The sequence below is a fragment of the Hippopotamus amphibius genome, chromosome 14, assembly GCF_030028045.1.
Source record: "Hippopotamus amphibius kiboko isolate mHipAmp2 chromosome 14, mHipAmp2.hap2, whole genome shotgun sequence".
NCBI lineage: Eukaryota > Metazoa > Chordata > Mammalia > Artiodactyla > Hippopotamidae > Hippopotamus > Hippopotamus amphibius.
This window is the reverse complement of record NC_080199.1, coordinates 55,306,912-55,324,421: the sequence shown is the minus strand read 5'-3', so window position 1 is coordinate 55,324,421 and position 17,510 is coordinate 55,306,912. Positions and strand designations below refer to the sequence as shown.

The 17,510-nt window shown below is 39.5% G+C and overlaps 2 protein-coding genes and 1 non-coding gene across 4 annotated transcripts in view; 2 read left to right on the top strand and 1 right to left on the bottom strand.

The window, feature by feature from the left end:
- Positions 1-17,107, bottom strand: part of WBP4 (WW domain binding protein 4) — a 32,460-nt gene extending 15,353 nt beyond the window's left edge. The window contains exons 1-8 of one of the 2 annotated variants that reach the window (XM_057707792.1): positions 17,002-17,107; positions 15,434-15,506; positions 13,175-13,237; positions 12,962-13,085; positions 7,258-7,425; positions 6,121-6,167; positions 5,590-5,665; positions 3,672-3,877 (exon numbers count right to left, since the gene is read on the bottom strand). In XM_057707792.1, coding sequence (XP_057563775.1) covers positions 3,672-3,877; positions 5,590-5,665; positions 6,121-6,167; positions 7,258-7,425; positions 12,962-13,022 — 558 coding nt within the window. In that variant the 5' untranslated portion in view covers positions 13,023-13,085; positions 13,175-13,237; positions 15,434-15,506; positions 17,002-17,107. Of the gene's footprint in view, positions 1-3,671; positions 3,878-5,589; positions 5,666-6,120; positions 6,168-7,257; positions 7,426-12,961; positions 13,086-13,174; positions 13,238-15,433; positions 15,507-16,483; positions 16,634-17,001 lie in introns of those variants that run through there. The other variant, XM_057707791.1, reaches the window with a different exon arrangement.
- A 61-nt stretch (positions 17,108-17,168) lies between these two features.
- The window catches only part of ELF1 (E74 like ETS transcription factor 1), a 104,742-nt gene continuing 104,400 nt past the window's right edge, over positions 17,169-17,510 (top strand). Inside the window, exon 1 of the mRNA XM_057707784.1 lies at positions 17,169-17,306. The gene's annotated coding sequence lies outside the window, so the exon portion shown is untranslated. The remainder of the gene's footprint in view (positions 17,307-17,510) is intronic.
- TRNAE-UUC (transfer RNA glutamic acid (anticodon UUC)) lies at positions 17,337-17,408 on the top strand. The gene has a single exon. It is a non-coding gene; the product is annotated as a tRNA-Glu (tRNA).

The following is a 17,510-nucleotide window of genomic DNA, read 5'->3' as shown; positions in this document are numbered from 1 at the left end:
AACAAACTTCAAGCAAAACTGTCAGGACCAAAAATTTCTTTAACATGGTCTTGCTATTGATTTATAAATAATAATACATTTACTCAATAGTTCAAATTTCCACATAACAGAACAAATGTACATAAAAGAACTTCTTTAATGCTTGATTAGGTTTTTCATTAGATCTAAAATGCTAACATTAATAAATAAAATTTAAAAAAATATATATATATACAAAAAATAAATAAATAAAATGCTAACATCAGGCCAAGGCTGTTTTTTAAAATAATATAACATGACCCTATTAATGTTCTACCCTTAGAGACATACACTGGCCTTTTTTATCCTCTCTTCTCTACTTTACTGCTTTCCCTCCTTACTTACATGTCCAACAGTGACCTCCCTTTATACTCTGCCCCTTTTGAATTTAATGTCACGTCACTGGACCCTTCTAAACCCATTACCTATTTAAACAACTCCCTCAACCAATTAGTGTTAACTGAAATCCATCTTCATGTTGAGGACACTGCCAGAACCTCACTGGCCGATACAACTGGTAATGATATGAAATTAGAAAAAGACACACCTCTGGGGTAGAAGCAGCTCCCATGGAGCCCCTGGAGAGGGCTAGTGCTTTTATGGCACCCATTCATCTGGGATAACAGAGCCCTGTGGCCTGGTTTAGCACACGGACCATGCATTACATTTCGGCCTCTTTGCAAACTGCACAACCATGGGTGGCAGTTCTGGGACACTGTTTTGTTTACAGTTCTTTGAATGGATGTTAACTCATTCCCTTATGCTGTTGATATCATAAAAGTAGGAGACAGCATCAGCTTTCTCTTAGCAATCCTGACTGCTTCCAGGCCAGGACATTTTTAAAATAAAACATTTTTACTGAGGTCATGATACTTGATACTTTGATCCTCATGCAATAAATGCCTCCTGCTCTGAGGCTCATAGGGCCTTCAATACAGTTCTTTCATTCTTCCTCACGTGATCTAACGACCTCTGGCTGCTACTCCATTTTTTTTTAATGCTCACATTTAATTATGTGTATGTTTTTTTCTTTCTTTATTTAATTAATTTATTTACTTTTGGGCCATGCGGCATGTGGGATCTTAGTTCCCTGACCAGGGACTGAACCTGCACCCCCTGCATTGGAGGCACAGAGTCTTAACCACTGGACCACCAGGGACGTCCCCACTACTCCATAAGTGATGACTGGCAACTCTGTATGTTCTCTCTGTTCAAATTCTTGTTCTCAACACTGTAAAGCAACTATACTCCAATAAAAAACAAACAAAAAAACAAAACTCTTGCTGTGATCCCAGAGCTTAAAAATTCTCTACCCTCAGTTTTGTGACCCACAAAACCAATGACTTTGGCCATCACTATATTTCAGCTGCCTAATAAGATATTTTTCCTCATATATAGCACCTGGTGCATAGGCAGGATTCAAATATTAAATCCTTACACACTTATGTTCCTTTTTAATTTGAATTAGGTCATCACTCGAAAATGCTCCCCTTGTGACATCTTAAGCTCCAAAAGCCCACCCTCTGACCACAGTGTTATTCTTTTGGCTTTCTGGCTCCCTTACTTCTACAATACTTCCTACCCAACCTTGTTACCATCTCTGCTACCTTAATTTCCTGTGTTCTGAGTTTGTTAGTCTCATCTAGACTTTACATTCTTCATTACCGGGCCCCAACCCACAGAGAATCACTTTACAAACATTCTTTTGCTAGCACCCTTAAATATCTTTGTCCCTATGCCTGTCTACTGTGCAGAACCTAAAAATCTCCAACACCGATCTATCCAACCATTCATTTGTCAAGTGTTAAAAAAAAATCACACAACCATACAAACTGATGAGACTTCACACTTTATGATATCCAATTTCAGCAGAGACTTTAACACTGCTTAGTAATGTTATTTCTTCTCCTAGTCCCCTGAGTGATTATTCAAAATAAATATTCAGCTCCATGGGGCTGAATTAATAATTGTATACTCATACCAGGGAATACTATCCATCATTTCAGTAGATGAAGACTTAATGATGTCTGTGTGACAGATTAAATTGGAAAGTGATAATAAGACCTTATTACAGTATGACTCCATATTTTGTTCAAAGCAATGTACAAGTCTGGATAGAAAAATATTATTGACCCATAACGCCAAGGTATTATACTGATTTCTCTGAGAAGCAGAAGGATTACAGTTTGTCCTTTTTGTTTATCTATATTTTGTAATATTTTGTTTGCTTGAAGTTAATAATACCTGTCCCAGGTTGGATGCTGGGTTGACTAAAGCTACTATAAACATTGTGAGATATCTACTACATATGAGCTTTGCTGCTGCTCTTCTGCAAATTAATACATTCCTCACCCTAAGTTCCACCAAGATTTATGGGGTAGGTAGAGAAGCTGCAGGCAATGACAAGACCCTAGGTAAGGCTGAAGTGTCCTCTCTCCAGCATCCTGGATATTCCTTCACCTCTCAGGCGAGCACTCAGCCGTGGATCAATGCTATCTATCTTGTCTGCTTTGGCACCCAGCCTCCTGAGTGTTCCTGGAAAGGTCATAAAAGCATGAGGACTAGCAACACTATTAACACTATTAAAATGTCTGTATTACTTTGCCACCATGACTGGGCACTCAGCGCCACCACCTGTCAATCTTCTTACCTGCTTCATTTCCTCTTCTACCCTGGCTCAGTGATTATTTTAATCTGTTAATGTTATCAAGCTCCCCAGAGTGCCTCACTCTCAGCAAGTAATCTTGATTTCTTTATATATGAGTTAATTGAGGCTAAAAGGCATGACTCTTCTTCCCTGACAGCAACTCATCCACAGTCATACCTTACAGAAAATGAAAATCTTACCTTCTTATAGAAAATGAGTTTATTCCTTGTTCAAGACCAACCTATCCACTTACCCTTGTTGGTACTCCCTTTCTACCTCCTTTGGAGTCCCTCTTAAGGAAAACATCACCACCACAAATCTCTCACAATTAGAAGTCAGTAGGCAGCCATCATCCCATCATCTAATTTCTACTTTTCATTTCATATCCAAACCACATATACACCGCAAACCACTTTTCATCCTCCTGTAATCTTAGTTTTCCCACCTAAAACTCTGATATAACTGCTAGAAGGATACCAAGGATTTCCTTACTGCAAAATTCAATGGACATCGTTCCTTTTCTAGATGTAGTTAATCGTTGATGCTCTCTATTCCTTTGGCTTCTGAGATATTGAATTCTTCTGCTTCTCTGCATACCTTTCTAATCATTCCTTCCTCATTCTGCCTTGTGGGCTCCTCTTTCTCTCCTGAACTTATATGTTTAATGTTCCCCAAGGTCATCTTCCTAGATAACGTCATCCATTCTGAGACTTCAGTTACTACCAGTATGTTGATGATACTCAAATTAACATTTCTAGCCTAGACATTCATACTTGCATGTTCAGACAGCTCTATGAATGTTACAGAGGCATCTCAAACTTAGGAGGTCTAAAAATGAATTTACGATCTTGCTACCTACCAGATTCAACAAATGATACAACCATTTATCTGGATGCCAAAATGCATGTCTTGCTTTTATTTCTATCTTCTACCAGAAAGCTGAAGAAAGTCTGTAGACCTTTTAATAAATTAATAAACTGCTGTAAAGAGTAAATCAAGAACCTACCTTAAACTTTATTTGTAGCTTTTGGGTTTCTGTAGAGACCTCTCTTTTTTTCTCCCCCTTTTCTGCTTCCTGTTCCCCATCAGAATCACTATGTGAATCTGATGATTTGGACTCTTCTAGGGTGCTGAGTGACTTTTCATTGACTTTACTAGAAAGCAGATCGCCAGAGTGTGGAATGAAATCATCAGGTTTTTCCCATCTGGATTCTATTCAACACATTTTAATAGTCATGTTATTTAGTTACTAATTCTATTTAGAAGTAATTCCCAATATAATGTTTCCTGTCACTTACAATATATTAAGTGACAACACTGCATCTGTTTCACACCATCACTTGATCAAGAAGATAAGTAAGAGTTCCCAAAGGTCTTGCTATTACCTTTCAGAAATTACATTCAAGCAATCTGGATTCACTAGATGTATAAACTACAGCCCCAATGGAAAGAGACCTAAGAACTGGGTAATACTTTCTGAGGAATCAAAGTTTTACCAACACCAATTTCAGGAAATGTGGTAATGCGCACACATGAGATTTCCTGAAATTTATTTATCACAAAATTTCCCTGGGATCTTCACAAAGTGGAATAATATGGCAAAGATCTGAATGAATAAAACTTGTCCTTTCATAATAAGGAAAAAAAAAAACTCAGCTGAACTCTACTGCCACCCAGTGGTTTGCTGGGCTTTTAGCAAAATGATAACAGTTCTAATTATCTCGCAGTTATTCTCTACTTTTAGTTTAATAAAAGGGAAAGGGATTCTAAAATTTATTGTACAACTGGGAAAGTTTTAAGAGTAAAAGGGGATTTATTAATAATCACATTGGTCCAGACCAATTGTTGAGGGCAAATCAATATGTATAGTCCATTATTAATTACACGGTGTTTTCCAGCACTAATGAAAAACATTACTTTTCCTTGTCTCTATTTCACACAAGTAATAAAAGAACTTCCAAGAAATAATTTGTTAAGCATCTACTATGTACCAGGCACTGTTTGGGGACTTTACAGACTCATGACCATCATGACCTCACAGAGTACGCCATCGGCTGTACTTAAGAGCAGCTACAGGCTCAGTGACTTACCCACAATCATAGAGCTGGTAAGGCAAGAAGCCGTGTGTTGAGCTCACTCAGATTTAACTCTATAGTTATATGTTATTTTATCTCTATAAAGATTCAGTACATCAAGTTTACTGAGACAGAATCACTGTCATCATTGGGCAGGCTGGGTATCAACTTGAAGGTCAAAAAGGCCTTTTCCTCCCAGAAGACTTAATGCTACGTAGCAGTCTTTGGGTAGCAGGAATTAAAAAAAACAAAACAAAACAAAAACCATCTCAAAGTTACACCAATACTATAGCTATTTTGGTAAATTTAATTGCAGAAGAAACCAACCATAATTACTAGAAAGACTAATAAATTAGATAAAATTTTAACTTGAAGAAAAGATAATAATTCGGTGACAATAATTATGCATGTTTTCTAAATATCTACATAACTGAAAATTATTAAATTAGTAAAAGTGAAAATTAGTCTTAGCCACTGCCAAAATAGCTTCAAAATGCTTTTTAAAAAGGGAGAAGGCAAGTGGAATGAGGTGACCTTCCAAGGTAATGATATATTTCTAAAATAATCATGATAAAAATCAATAATGGTAGAGAAAGTAAAAATGATTTTAAAGTAAAAAAATTTGGGAATGCAGTATCACTTGAGAATAACAATGCAAAGCTCAGTATATTATAGAAATTTTTTTTGCTTTCCCATTGTATTCATGTTTTTAAACTATAAAAAATATCACGCTGGCTATAGAAATATGTTTATCACTATACTAAAATTCTCAAGTGCAGACAAGCAGGCTAACAAGCAGTGTCAGGTACAATTTAGACAGTTTAAAAGATAATCAAAGGTAATACTTACCCCCTGTTTCTGTATTATAATAATAGGTATAACCATCTTCACTTAAACCTTCTACCCAAACAGTCTTCCCTGCTGTCTAATGGGAGGGAAAAAAAACCAGCATGAACTGAAGACGTGGTTATATGTTAGACAACTAAGGCAGAGTCAGCCAACCTTTCCTCTTGACACCTGGGAATTAGGGGTGGGGGTACTGATCATGGCCAGGAAGCTTGATTTGTGTTAATCATGAGCCACCTTTCAGGGAGGGAATGTCTCCCCTCTGAAGGCCAGGAAAAGTTCTGTGCAGATTGACAGGGACACGTGAATGGCAAACGACTACAAACCAACTAACAGTCTTTGCCCTGCATGGACACTTAGGGTAGATACCACTTTTCCACTTCCATCCACCCTTTTAACAAAAGGATTATAGAAAGAAAGGAACAAAGGGGCTGGGGGGACTGGAAGCAAATTTGCTTAACCAAACCCTACAAAAACCCCAGAAACCAATCACTTTAAAGAATAAAGAAAAGACTATTAATGTGCTCCAGTTACCTTTTTTAGGTTTCCTTGAAATCCTTCAGGTTTCTCCCACTGAGATGCTTAAAGCAAAATATACTGCATTTGTAAAATCTTTCCAAAGTATTTTAATTTGGCAAAAAATGACAAGATATTCAACGTGAACAAAACACTATAGTTTAAAACATAATTGACAAGTAAAAAGAAACAACATACATCCCAGTAGTACTGTGCAGAAGAATACAGTGAATGCTATGTAACCAAGAAGAAAGGACAGCATGAAGGATAAGAAGTTACTGGTACTTCCACAAGAATTATTAGAGCCAGGTAGGGCTTCTCTTAAAGACTTCTTGGAATTCAGGCTTGATAAATTTTGAAGGGATGAGATAGCCTTCTGACATCTTGGGGCAGGGGAGAGAGATGGAATGAATGACGCAAAAGAGGAATAAGATGAAGTATGCAGGAATTAAAAACAAGTATTGCTGAGAGCAAGAGTGTATAAAGTAGGATGGTGAACAAAGGCAGCGAGGAACAGGCACCAGAAGGGAGAAAAAATATAATTAATAAATAATTTCTATTTAAATTTGAGAAAGACTTATAATCCCTTGCATACAATTATTTATGGTTCACTGCTGAACTATAACATGCACTGCACTTATGGCTCAGTGCAAACTCTCAGACAGTATTACTATTTCTATGTAGTCAAAAACTGACTCTGATTCTAGAGACCTTAGTAATGACCATAACACTGGTAGCCCAAGGCTTTCTTTGTGATTAACTCTCTGATCTTATTTCCTACCTTCCTGACCATTCTTAACTTTTCTTCTACTCATTCCTTTAACATATATACCACCCACTTTCTACTTCTTGTTCTCTTCTTTCTCCTTGTGATCTCATACACTCCTAAAAGTTAAAATATTTACAAAGTTTTATTGAGAAAATATAAAGCTATAGTTTATTTGTAAGGAACCCACTAGTAAGTCTTTAATTATGACCTTGAGTCACTATGAGAAGGGTACCTTTTTAAAGGGCACATAATTTTTTTTACCAGTGGTAAAAATGTAAAGTTACAGTCTTTCATTGCTTAAATGTTCCAATAGTAACTTAAAGTCCTAACACAAAATAAAGTGTCAGCTTATCATTCTCTACTATTTTTATGCCTAAATGACTTACCGCCTGTGATAAGATCATAATAGTAATGGTAACCCTCAGAGGTTATGCCTTCTACCCATCTGCCCTTTGAAGGGTCTTTTTTCTTTTTCTTCTTTTCTTTCTGCTTATTTGATGCAGAGGTGGGTGGGATAGTGCTGGTTACTGGTGATATGCTTGGCTCTGAAATTTCTGGAGAAAGATGAGAGAAGGGTGAAGTAGCTGACAAATTTTTTTTTCTGGTATAAAACACTAATAATTTTATTCCAATCAAAAGCTTGACAATATTCTTTTGGGAACTTGACCCAATTACAAAGCCTATCTCGAAAACTAAACGTGCAAGAATGTAAGAATATCCAGAATTATAAAAAGTGATAAGGGGAATCTAGTCCTACTAGATATTAAAATATTCTAAAACTATGATTAAAAAACCAACAGTGGCTTCCTAGGTGGTGCATTGGTTAAGAATCTGCCTGCCTATGCAGGGGACATGGGTTCGATCCCTGCTCCAGGAAGATCCCACATGCTGTGGAGCAACTAAGCCCATGCGCCACAACTATTGATCCTAGGCTTTAGAGCCCGTGAACCACAACTATTGAGCCCATGTGCTGCAACTACTGAAGCCCACGTGCCTAGAGCCCGTGCTCCGTAACAAGAGAGGTCACGGCAATGAGGAGCCTGCGCACCACAACGAAGAGTAGCCCCCACTCACCGCAACTAAAGAAAGCCCGTGCTCAGCAACAAAGACCCAACACAGCAAATAAATAAATTAATTAATTAAAAAACAAAACAAACCAATAGTGTAAAACTGATGCAGGAGTAGACAAACATATGAATGAAACACAACAGCACAGAAACTGATCCAACTGCAGATTTCTGGTGTTTATATACTTTTAAAAAAAATTTTGGCAGCACTGGGTCATTATTGCAACGCATGGGCTTAGATGCCCCATGGCATGTGGGATCTTAGTTCTCTGATCAGGGATCAAACCTGCATTCTCTGCATTGGAAGGTGGATCCTTAACCACTGGACCACCAGGGACGTCCCTGGTGTTTCTCATTAGAGAAAAAATAAATAATTTAACAAATGAAGTTGGAGTAACTGGTTAATTATTTGGAAAAAAGTAAAGTTATTCCCCACTCCCTGCCCCTCCCATGTTTTTACATCAATATAAATTTCAGATCAAAGATATTTACAAAAAGAATACAAAGTAAATTAATGTTAAATTTGCATAAAAATTCAACTATTTGCTATGGCAAAAATAAAAACAAAAAAATATATAAGACACAAATGATAAATCTTTACAAATATGACAGTGGGTTAATGTTCACAACGAAGATTCCTTACAAATCTAACATTCTAACACAAAAATGGGCAAAAAGTCCAATTTAACACTTCGCTAATATCCAAAGAAATGCAAATACATTCAATTTTTTTGCATTAGATCAATAAAACTAAAAAGAATGACCAAATCCACTGTTGGTCAGTCTGATTCATCAGGTATTTACATGGGGGTAAAAAATGGGTAGTTTTTATGGCTTTGTTTTTTTCCAAAGGAATGGTTAGTTATTCTCAACATCAGTTAATAAAATAATTTTATTTCTAGAAAAAGTATAAATCAGCCCAACATTTGTGGAGACAGCTTGATTTCATCCATCAATATACAAAATATATTTACACTTTATTTATTTATTTTAATTTTATTTATTTATTATTTTTTGGGGGGTACACCCAGTTCAATCATCTGTTTTTATACACATATCCCCGTATTCCCTCCCTCCCTCGACTCACCCCCCACCCTCCCTCGAGTCCCCCCCACCCTCCCCATCCCAGTCCTCTAAGGCTTCTTCCATCCTCGAGTTGAACTCCCTTTGTTATACAACAACTTCCCACTGGCTATCTATTTTACAGTTGGTAGTATATATGTGTCTGTGTTACTCTCTCGCTTCATCTCATCTTCCCCTTCACCCCCCGCCCCCTCCCAAACCTCGAGTTCTCCAGTCCATTCTCTGCATCTGCGTCCTTATTCTTGTCACTGAGTTCATCAGTACCATTTTTAGATTCCGTATATGTGAGTTAGCATACAATATTTGTCTCTCTTTCTGACTTACTTCACTCCGTATGACAGACTCTAGGTCTATCCACCTTACTACATATAGCTCCATCTCATCCCTTTTTATAGCTGAGTAATATTCCATTGTATATATATGCCACATCTTCTTTATCCATTCATTTGTTGATGGGCATTTAGGTTGCTTCCATGTCCTAGCTATTGTAAATAGTGCTGCAATAAACATTATGGTACATGTTTCTTTTGGGATTATGGTTTTCTTTGGGTATATGCCCAGAAGTGGGATTACTGATCATATGGTAGTTCTATTTGTAGTTTTTGAAGGAACCTCCAAATTGTTTTCCATAGTGGCTGTACCAACCTACAATCCCACCAACAGTGCAGGAGAGTTCCCTTTTCTCCACACCCTCTCCAACATTTGTTGTTTCCAGATTTTGTGATGATGGCCATTCTGATCGGTGTGAGGTGATACCTCATTGTGGCTTTGACTTGCATTTCTCTGATGATGAGTGATGTTGAGCATCTTTTTATGTGTTTGTTGGCCATCTGTATGTCTTCTTTGGAGAAATGTCTATTTAGGTCTTCTGCCCATTTGTGGATTATATTTACACTTTAAATCTGCAATCTCACTTCTAGAAATTGGGCCTACAGAGATAAATGTGAAAACATGCCTACACAAGGGTGCTCACTGAAACATTCTTTCTAATAGTGAAAAACTCTAAGAAACCTAAATGTTAATCAGGAGGAGACTAGTTACATAAATTATGGCATTTTAATAGCATCCTATTAAGGCATTTTATACCCTTTATTGGACACTTGTTACAAGTCGTCATTGTAATAAGCAATTCATACCATTATGTTACTTAATTTTAGTAAAAATCGAAAGTCACATCACTAGCAAGAGGCAATTCTGGTTGACCCCAAAGCTTGTGTTTCTAACCACTCCATAGCCACTAAAAATGATGTGTATCTTTAATTATTTAAAAGAAAATGGTTAGTTATTCCCAACATCAGTTACTTGACATATCATTGAGGGAAAAAATAAAACAACCCTCAGACCATAGCATAAAATGTAGAGTATAACTTTATTAAAAAATTCTAAAGATGTCTGGAGCAATATTAAAAGCAGCTAATTTTGAAAACATTTTTCTTTTGTACACTGTTGTACTTTAAAAAAAAATTAATTTATGTATTTATTGGCTGCGTTGCGTCTTCATTGCTGCACATGGGCTTTCTCTAGTTGCGGTATGTGGGCTTCTCATTTTGTGGTGGCTTCTCTTGTTGCAGAGCACAGGCTGTAGGTGCTCAGGCTTCAGTAGTTGCGGCACATGGGCTCAATAGTTGTGGCTCACAGGCTCAGTAATTGTGGCATACAGGCTTAGTTGCTCCGTAGCATGTGGAATCTTCCCAGCCCAGGGATCGAACCCATGTCCCCTGCATTGGCAGGTGGATTCTTAACCACTGCGCCAGGGAAATCCACTATTGTACTTTTAAAGGAATATATATCCTATTTAGAAAACAAGACTATGAAAAACATTTGATAGGAAAAAGCCAATTAAATATAAAATACTAAGATTTATTTGCTCATAGGGCAGCATAATGGAATCTCCCAATCTACATAATTTTTTTTTTTTTTTGGCTGCATTGGGTCTTCGTTGCTGCACGCAGACTTTCTCTACTTGTGGCGAGCAGCGGCTACTCTTCATTGGTGCTCGGGCTTCTCAGTGTGGTGGGTTCTCTTGTTGCGGACCACAGGCTCTAGGCGTGTGGGCTTCAGTAGTTGCAGCACGCGGGCTCTAGGGTGTGCAGGCTCAGTAGTTGTGGTGCACAGGTTTAATTGCTCTGTGGCATGTGGGATCTTCCCCGGACCAGGGATCGAACCCGTGTCCCCTGCAATGGTGGGCGGATTTTAACCACTGGGCTACCAGGGAAGTCCCCAATCTACACAGTTGATGAGATGAATTTTCAACTATGTTTTTAGCAGTTGAATGGAATGCAGGAATGCCAACAATCCTTTTTCCCTTTAAAATGATCATAAAGCTGTATCCCTGTAGAAATACTACTACCCCTGCCTTTTAACTAATATGTCCAGGATATTTTAAAAGTCTGGTCACAATTGTTCTTATTTGATGAGGGCAATGCCAATTACCTGTTATTCTGTTTAAAAAGTTAACTGAAAGCAATTTTTGTTAGAAAGTAAAGAATGCCATTCCATGTTGACTACCCCAACCGTTATGCACGATCAACAACTAAGATCTGGTTTAAGGATGATGGGTCTGTCGTGGAAGAAATGCTTATACAAAGTTACCAACTTAAAGCCTAAATTCAGTGAAAAGATAGATATACTCCACTTAAATAATGCCTTTTATCTGGAACTGAGTTATCCTCACACCGTCAAATTATCTACCTTCTTGCTGGAGAGGATGTGGTAAAATGGGAGCCTTCATATATTGCTGGTGAGAATGTAAATTAGTTCAACCATAGAGGAAAAAAAATATGGAGCTTCCTCAAAAAATTAAAAAATTGGTCTACCATACCATCCACCAATTCCACTTCTGGGTATATACCCAAAGGAAATGAAAGAGGATTATGAAGAGATCTGTGCTTATTGCAGCATTATCACAGCTAAGTTACTCTATTGCTAAGATAAGGAAACAGCCTGAATGCCCATCAATAGAAAAGTGGATTAAAAAAAGATGTGGTACACACACACACACTCACACGCACACACATCACGTGTGTGTGTGTGAGTGTGTGTGTGCATACGCCACGAGAAAGGAGGATATCGTGCCATTTGTCACAACATGGATGAACCCTGAGTACATTGTGCTAAGTGAAATAAGCCAGACACATAAAGACAAATACTGTATGGTATCACTTATATGTGGAATCTAAAAAAGTCAAACTTGTGAAAAACAAAGCAAAATAGGGGATGGGGGGGGTGGGATGGAGGGATAAGACTGATGTTGTTTAAGGGCACAAACTTGCAAAGAACAGTAAATAAGCCAGAGGTCTAACGCAGAGTATAATGGATGTAGGAAATGATATTGTACTATAATTATATAATATGATAAATACTGCTACAACAGCAATCACATTACAATAAGTGTATCAAACTAACACACTGTAAACCTTAAATGTGCACACTATTACATGTCCAATATATTCAACGAAAAATTAAAAAGTAAAAAAATAAAGTTTTCCTTCTAGTAGTAAAGTCACTTAATTTGTCCACAAAAGGTTAATTCACTGTAATTCATGTATGTAAGTAAACATGATTCACAGTTTTGACCACATGGATAAAGTGAACTGGGGTTATAATGCAAAGCCTGTTTTTTAAATGAACAGATCCATTTAGCCAAATAATTACAATACATAAAAAGCTCAAGTGTCTCTGAAATGAACCACTGACCTAAGAACGACGACTAGGTAACCCCAAGAGTAACACAGTTGTTGTGAATGGAGGTACTCAAAGATGAAGGTTTAAAAGCGAAACACAAGTGCATGAGCAAAAGTGCCACAGCCTAAACAGGGCTGTGATGCACAGGCAAAGCACTAAGAGTATACCAAGTGTGCAACCTCTCTATGGAAACAAAAAGAGCTCACTTAGCATGACCTCTGATGTTGCTTTAAAAACATGCTGGCTGCTTTTTTACCTGACTCTAAGCCAAGCCTTTTCAAATCCTCTTGGTATGCTTTCAGGGCAGCTGCCTCCATTGCAGCAAACTCCTTTGATGCCTTTTCTTCTTCCTTTGCCTTATCCAGGCTTTTCTGTTTAATCTGTGCAAGACACATATAAAAGTGAAAGCTAAATAAAGGGCTGATATTTACACAGAAAAACTGGCAAAGAAAGAAACAAACTAGATTACCTCACTGATCCTCTTTGCCACATTTTCCTTATGATTCTTTCCTCTTTCATGAAATTCAATGCTCTTGAAGATTAAAAGAGAGAGAGAAAATACAAAGGAAAAGTACATATCAATGTTCACAGCAAAGTAACAGTAAATAAGGAAATGCAACATAACAAAACTGAGCAGAAAAGATAAAAATTCTAATGCAAATTGGCCCTTTTTATCAAATGATGCTAGGGAACTAAACCACATTACTTATTATTATGTCCTCTAACCAGGTTTCCTTTGGTGCTTAAAATAAACTATGATGACCATATTAATAGAGAAATATACAAGGTACTCTTGATGACTAATCTAGTGAATATGACTGTAATGAGGACTCAAATGAGACATGAAGCCAAAAGAGGAGTGGAAAAACAATCTTAACTTTAAGAAACACCTCTCAACATCTCAATATACAATGTCAAAACCAGCCAGGCTCTAGATTTTGCACTGCTCTATTTGCCACATTAGGTAAAAGACACAGAGAATAAACAATGATTCTTAGAACCTTATTCTTCCAAACTGAGAAAAAAGTAGACATGAAAAAATTCCTCCTAAATTATAAACAAATACTATTATACAATGTGGTAGTGGTACAAACTGTAAAACTCCTCTGCAGGGCAATTTGGCACTATCTATCAAAATTGGGTTGCTGTAATAGAGAACAAAGGAGCTCCTTATATACTGATGATGAAAGACCTCCAAGATATGCTGTCCAATTTAAAAAAAAACCAAAACTGTGGTGCATGGCAGTGTAAATAGCATGCTACCTTCTATGCATGTTGGAATCAGGACCTATATCTATATGTCTCTAGACACAATGGAAAGACAGAAAAGAAAATTAAAAGAATGGTAGCCTATGAGGAATGATGGTAAATGGATGGATGGGGACAGAGTGGGTGAGTAAATGTTATTACCTATTTAACAGCTAGAATGCCCCCTAAATTAGAAACGTGTTGTTGTATGCAATAAGAAATTTCTGGTAACTTGGCAAGATAAGTTTTGTCAATCAATTCTTATCTAACACATTTGCTGATTATTCTAAAGTACTGCTGTGAATTCCTCTTTAAAGTGTGATTTCATAAAGCAAATACTCATCCTCTATTTTTTATATGTTGGTTTCCTAACTACACAAAGAATATTTAAGGCCCGTTCAAAAATAAATTTTGTTTCTAGCTAAAGGTTAAATCAATGTATATTAGCAATTCAAGGAGATGACGAAAGGCCATCGTAGAAGGAATTATTTACTCTAGATAACTCAAAAACTTCACTGAATTGCTTGGATACTTCCAGGGAGGAGAGACTATCGATGATTTGTGTAGCTTTTAAAATTTGTGGCATTTTTTTGGTAAGGATGGCCTAAGTCAAACATGACAGTCAAGAACTTTAGCAACTATTCAAAAAGGCAAAGAAAAACAAACTACCCCCAAAACAAACAAAAAAACAAGACAAAACTGAAAAGAAAAAAATGCTCAGATTTTGCAGGTAATAGTAATAAATGTCTATCAAAGAAACGTAACATTGTTAATGATGGGGTACTATTCTTTTGTGCATCCAACTCTACCAAGTGATAAGGATTTGAATATACAATACATTTAAAAGATACCCTATCATTTATGTACTATGTGCACAGACTATGACATGCATGAGATGGGGGGAAAAATCAATGGTACTTTTTGTTTTTTGTCTTAAAAGCTGAATTTGGACTAAGAGTTAGAGTAATAGTGTGCGTAATGGTTCCTGTTTCCATATTCCATGACAAAGGTAATGATGTTCTTTCCAATTTAAGCATTTAGAGATATAAAGCTCTGCATCAAATATATCTATCTCTAGAGCAGAAAACATACGAGAAAAACTACAATAATGGTGTTTCTTTTCACACATTAAGGGCTTTGTGCTTTTTTTTTTGTATACGACATTACAAACAGCACCATCATAATACAGGTGTTTCATCCACATGAATGTGATTACCCACTCAATGTCCAGTTCCTGAATGTGGCTGAAGGGCCATAGACAAATAATTTAACTTAGTACATAATCAAATTTGGGCTGATGAAAAAGAAGGTTCACAGCTTTCCTACAAGGAATGAAAGGACAACAGAAATTGTTCGATGTTCTGAAAAATCAAGAGCAATGTGTATGAAAGTGCTTTGTAAGCGCTTGAGTTGAGATCAAAACGGAACATTTCACATGAATACAATATTATAAGACACTTTAATAGAGAAATTATCATACAGGCCTATTGTCCGCTATCCAGCACTTGCAGTAATCACAGAATTTCTTTGGTTGTGACTTCCAGTAGTCTGCCCTGAAAAAGGAAACACAAGGTTAAGTTTATTTAGAATTTAAACAGTTAGTTTCTGCATGATTTACATCTTAAAGAGTCTGAAATATAAGCCTCTGCTATTGAATTTTGTCTTGTTACACACAGCACCCTGCATTATTATTTAGCTGACTGAAGGCAGTCAACTGAAATTCTGATGCCAGTAGAGTAGAAAAAGTCTGCACCGGATTTAAAATTCCCTTAAACAAAATAGCTTTTTAAAAAAACGCCTCATTTGTTACTGCCATCAGCGTGAAAAAATAAGGAACAACTTGGAGAAGATTATCTACCCTTTCCATTCCTTTTTGGCATTTTTGGAGATTACTCTAAAAAGACATGAAGAAACTCATAAAGTTCACTCTAAATCAAGTTATATCTACCCAAAGAACAAAGCATAAGACGCCTCTGGTGGGAGAATGCGGTTCCTCCGAGACTATCAGTTAATACAGTTTTTTCTTGAGCCTCAGGGCAAGAGAGAGTTGAAAAGCCGAAGGATCTCTCAGCCGGCAAGCCCCAAAAATAAAGTCACAGGCTAACCAGGGCTGGCTGCTAGAAGTAGGCGGAAGAGGCAGCGGTGGCCGCAGTTCAACCCTACAATTTCACAATACCCCACGGTTCAAGCGCTACAGAAACCAGAAGGATGCTCACGGCCCCCGACCGTGTAGGAGGCGGGAGAGCTCCGTCGCTTCGCGGCTGCCGTCCACCCTCCAGGGGCCGCCTGCCTTTCTCCCGGAGCCCGTGCTCCAGACCCGCAGGGCGCTCTGCGGGGTAGCATCCCCATCCCGCCCAGAGAACCGGCCCCGCAGGTCCGCCGCTGGTCCCGAGCGAGTTAAGGAAGCATCCGTCACGCCCCCGGCCGAGGGCGGGGGGGGAAGGGGTGGTGGCGGAGGGAGAGACCCGCCAAGGAAGGGGCCGTCCGGAGAAACAAGATCTCGTTGTTTAGCGCCTGAGACCCGACTCACATGACTAGACCAGCAGCTCCGCGGGTCGCCCCGGGGCCCGGCTGAGGCTCGCGTTCCCCACGCGGGGCGAGTCGGGGCCCAGCTCACCGCGAGGCCCACCGGAGCCTGCGAGCCCGGACACCTCCCTCCTTCCCTGAGACCAGTGTTCCACGGTTCCCAACTACGGGTGCCGAGACGCCTCAATCCGCGTTCGAAATTTCCTCCCCTTCCCCTCCCCCTCCAGGGGCGGTACTCCCGGCTCCGGAGAGGTGGGGTCGCTATAAACGGGTTGAGGTCACCGAGAAGGGGCGAAAGCGCGACGGGACCTGAGCTGAGGGACGGGAAGCTCAAGCCTCACGTCCCCGCGTCAGCCCGCCTGCTCTCTCTCTCTCGTTTTCCCTGAGATCCAGAACCTCCACCCTTCTTCTAGGCTCGCTGGCTCGCGGCCGAAGAGCTCGCGCGCCGCCTCCGCCCCGAGCGCAAACAGCTGTTCCCAGAGACGTCGCCGCCCTCAACTTTGCCAACTAGTCCGCACGCACTTTGACCAGCGGAGCAGCCCGGACCTGTAGGCTGGGGGCCGTTGGCGGAGTTAAAAAAAGAAAGGTGAAACAGCTGATCTCGCGGCCGGGAGTCGCCGGGCTTGGCTTCGGAACTTTCCTGAGGCGGAGGAGCGACTCCGCCCCGCCCCCGGGACGCCCGCGCGCTCGGGCCGGGCGCGTTCCCTGGCTCACGAGCGCGTGGGCAGCGGCGGCCGCGGCTCCGGTGGCGCAGACGCGGCGGCTGGGGTGGCGGCGGGCGGCGGAGCTGGGGTGGCGGCGGCGGCGGCGGCGTTGGCGCTTGTCAGGTGAGTCACGGCGGCGCTCTCGGCAGCACTTCCCATATGGTCTAGCGGTTAGGATTCCTGGTTTTCACCCAGGCGGCCCGGGTTCGACTCCCGGTATGGGAACGTCCTGCTGTTTTTAGAAATCGACAGGGGGAACGAACTTAATGTATTTCCACTGGCTCCGGCTCTTTTTTCCTGCCCCCTACGCCGGGTGATCTCGTGGAA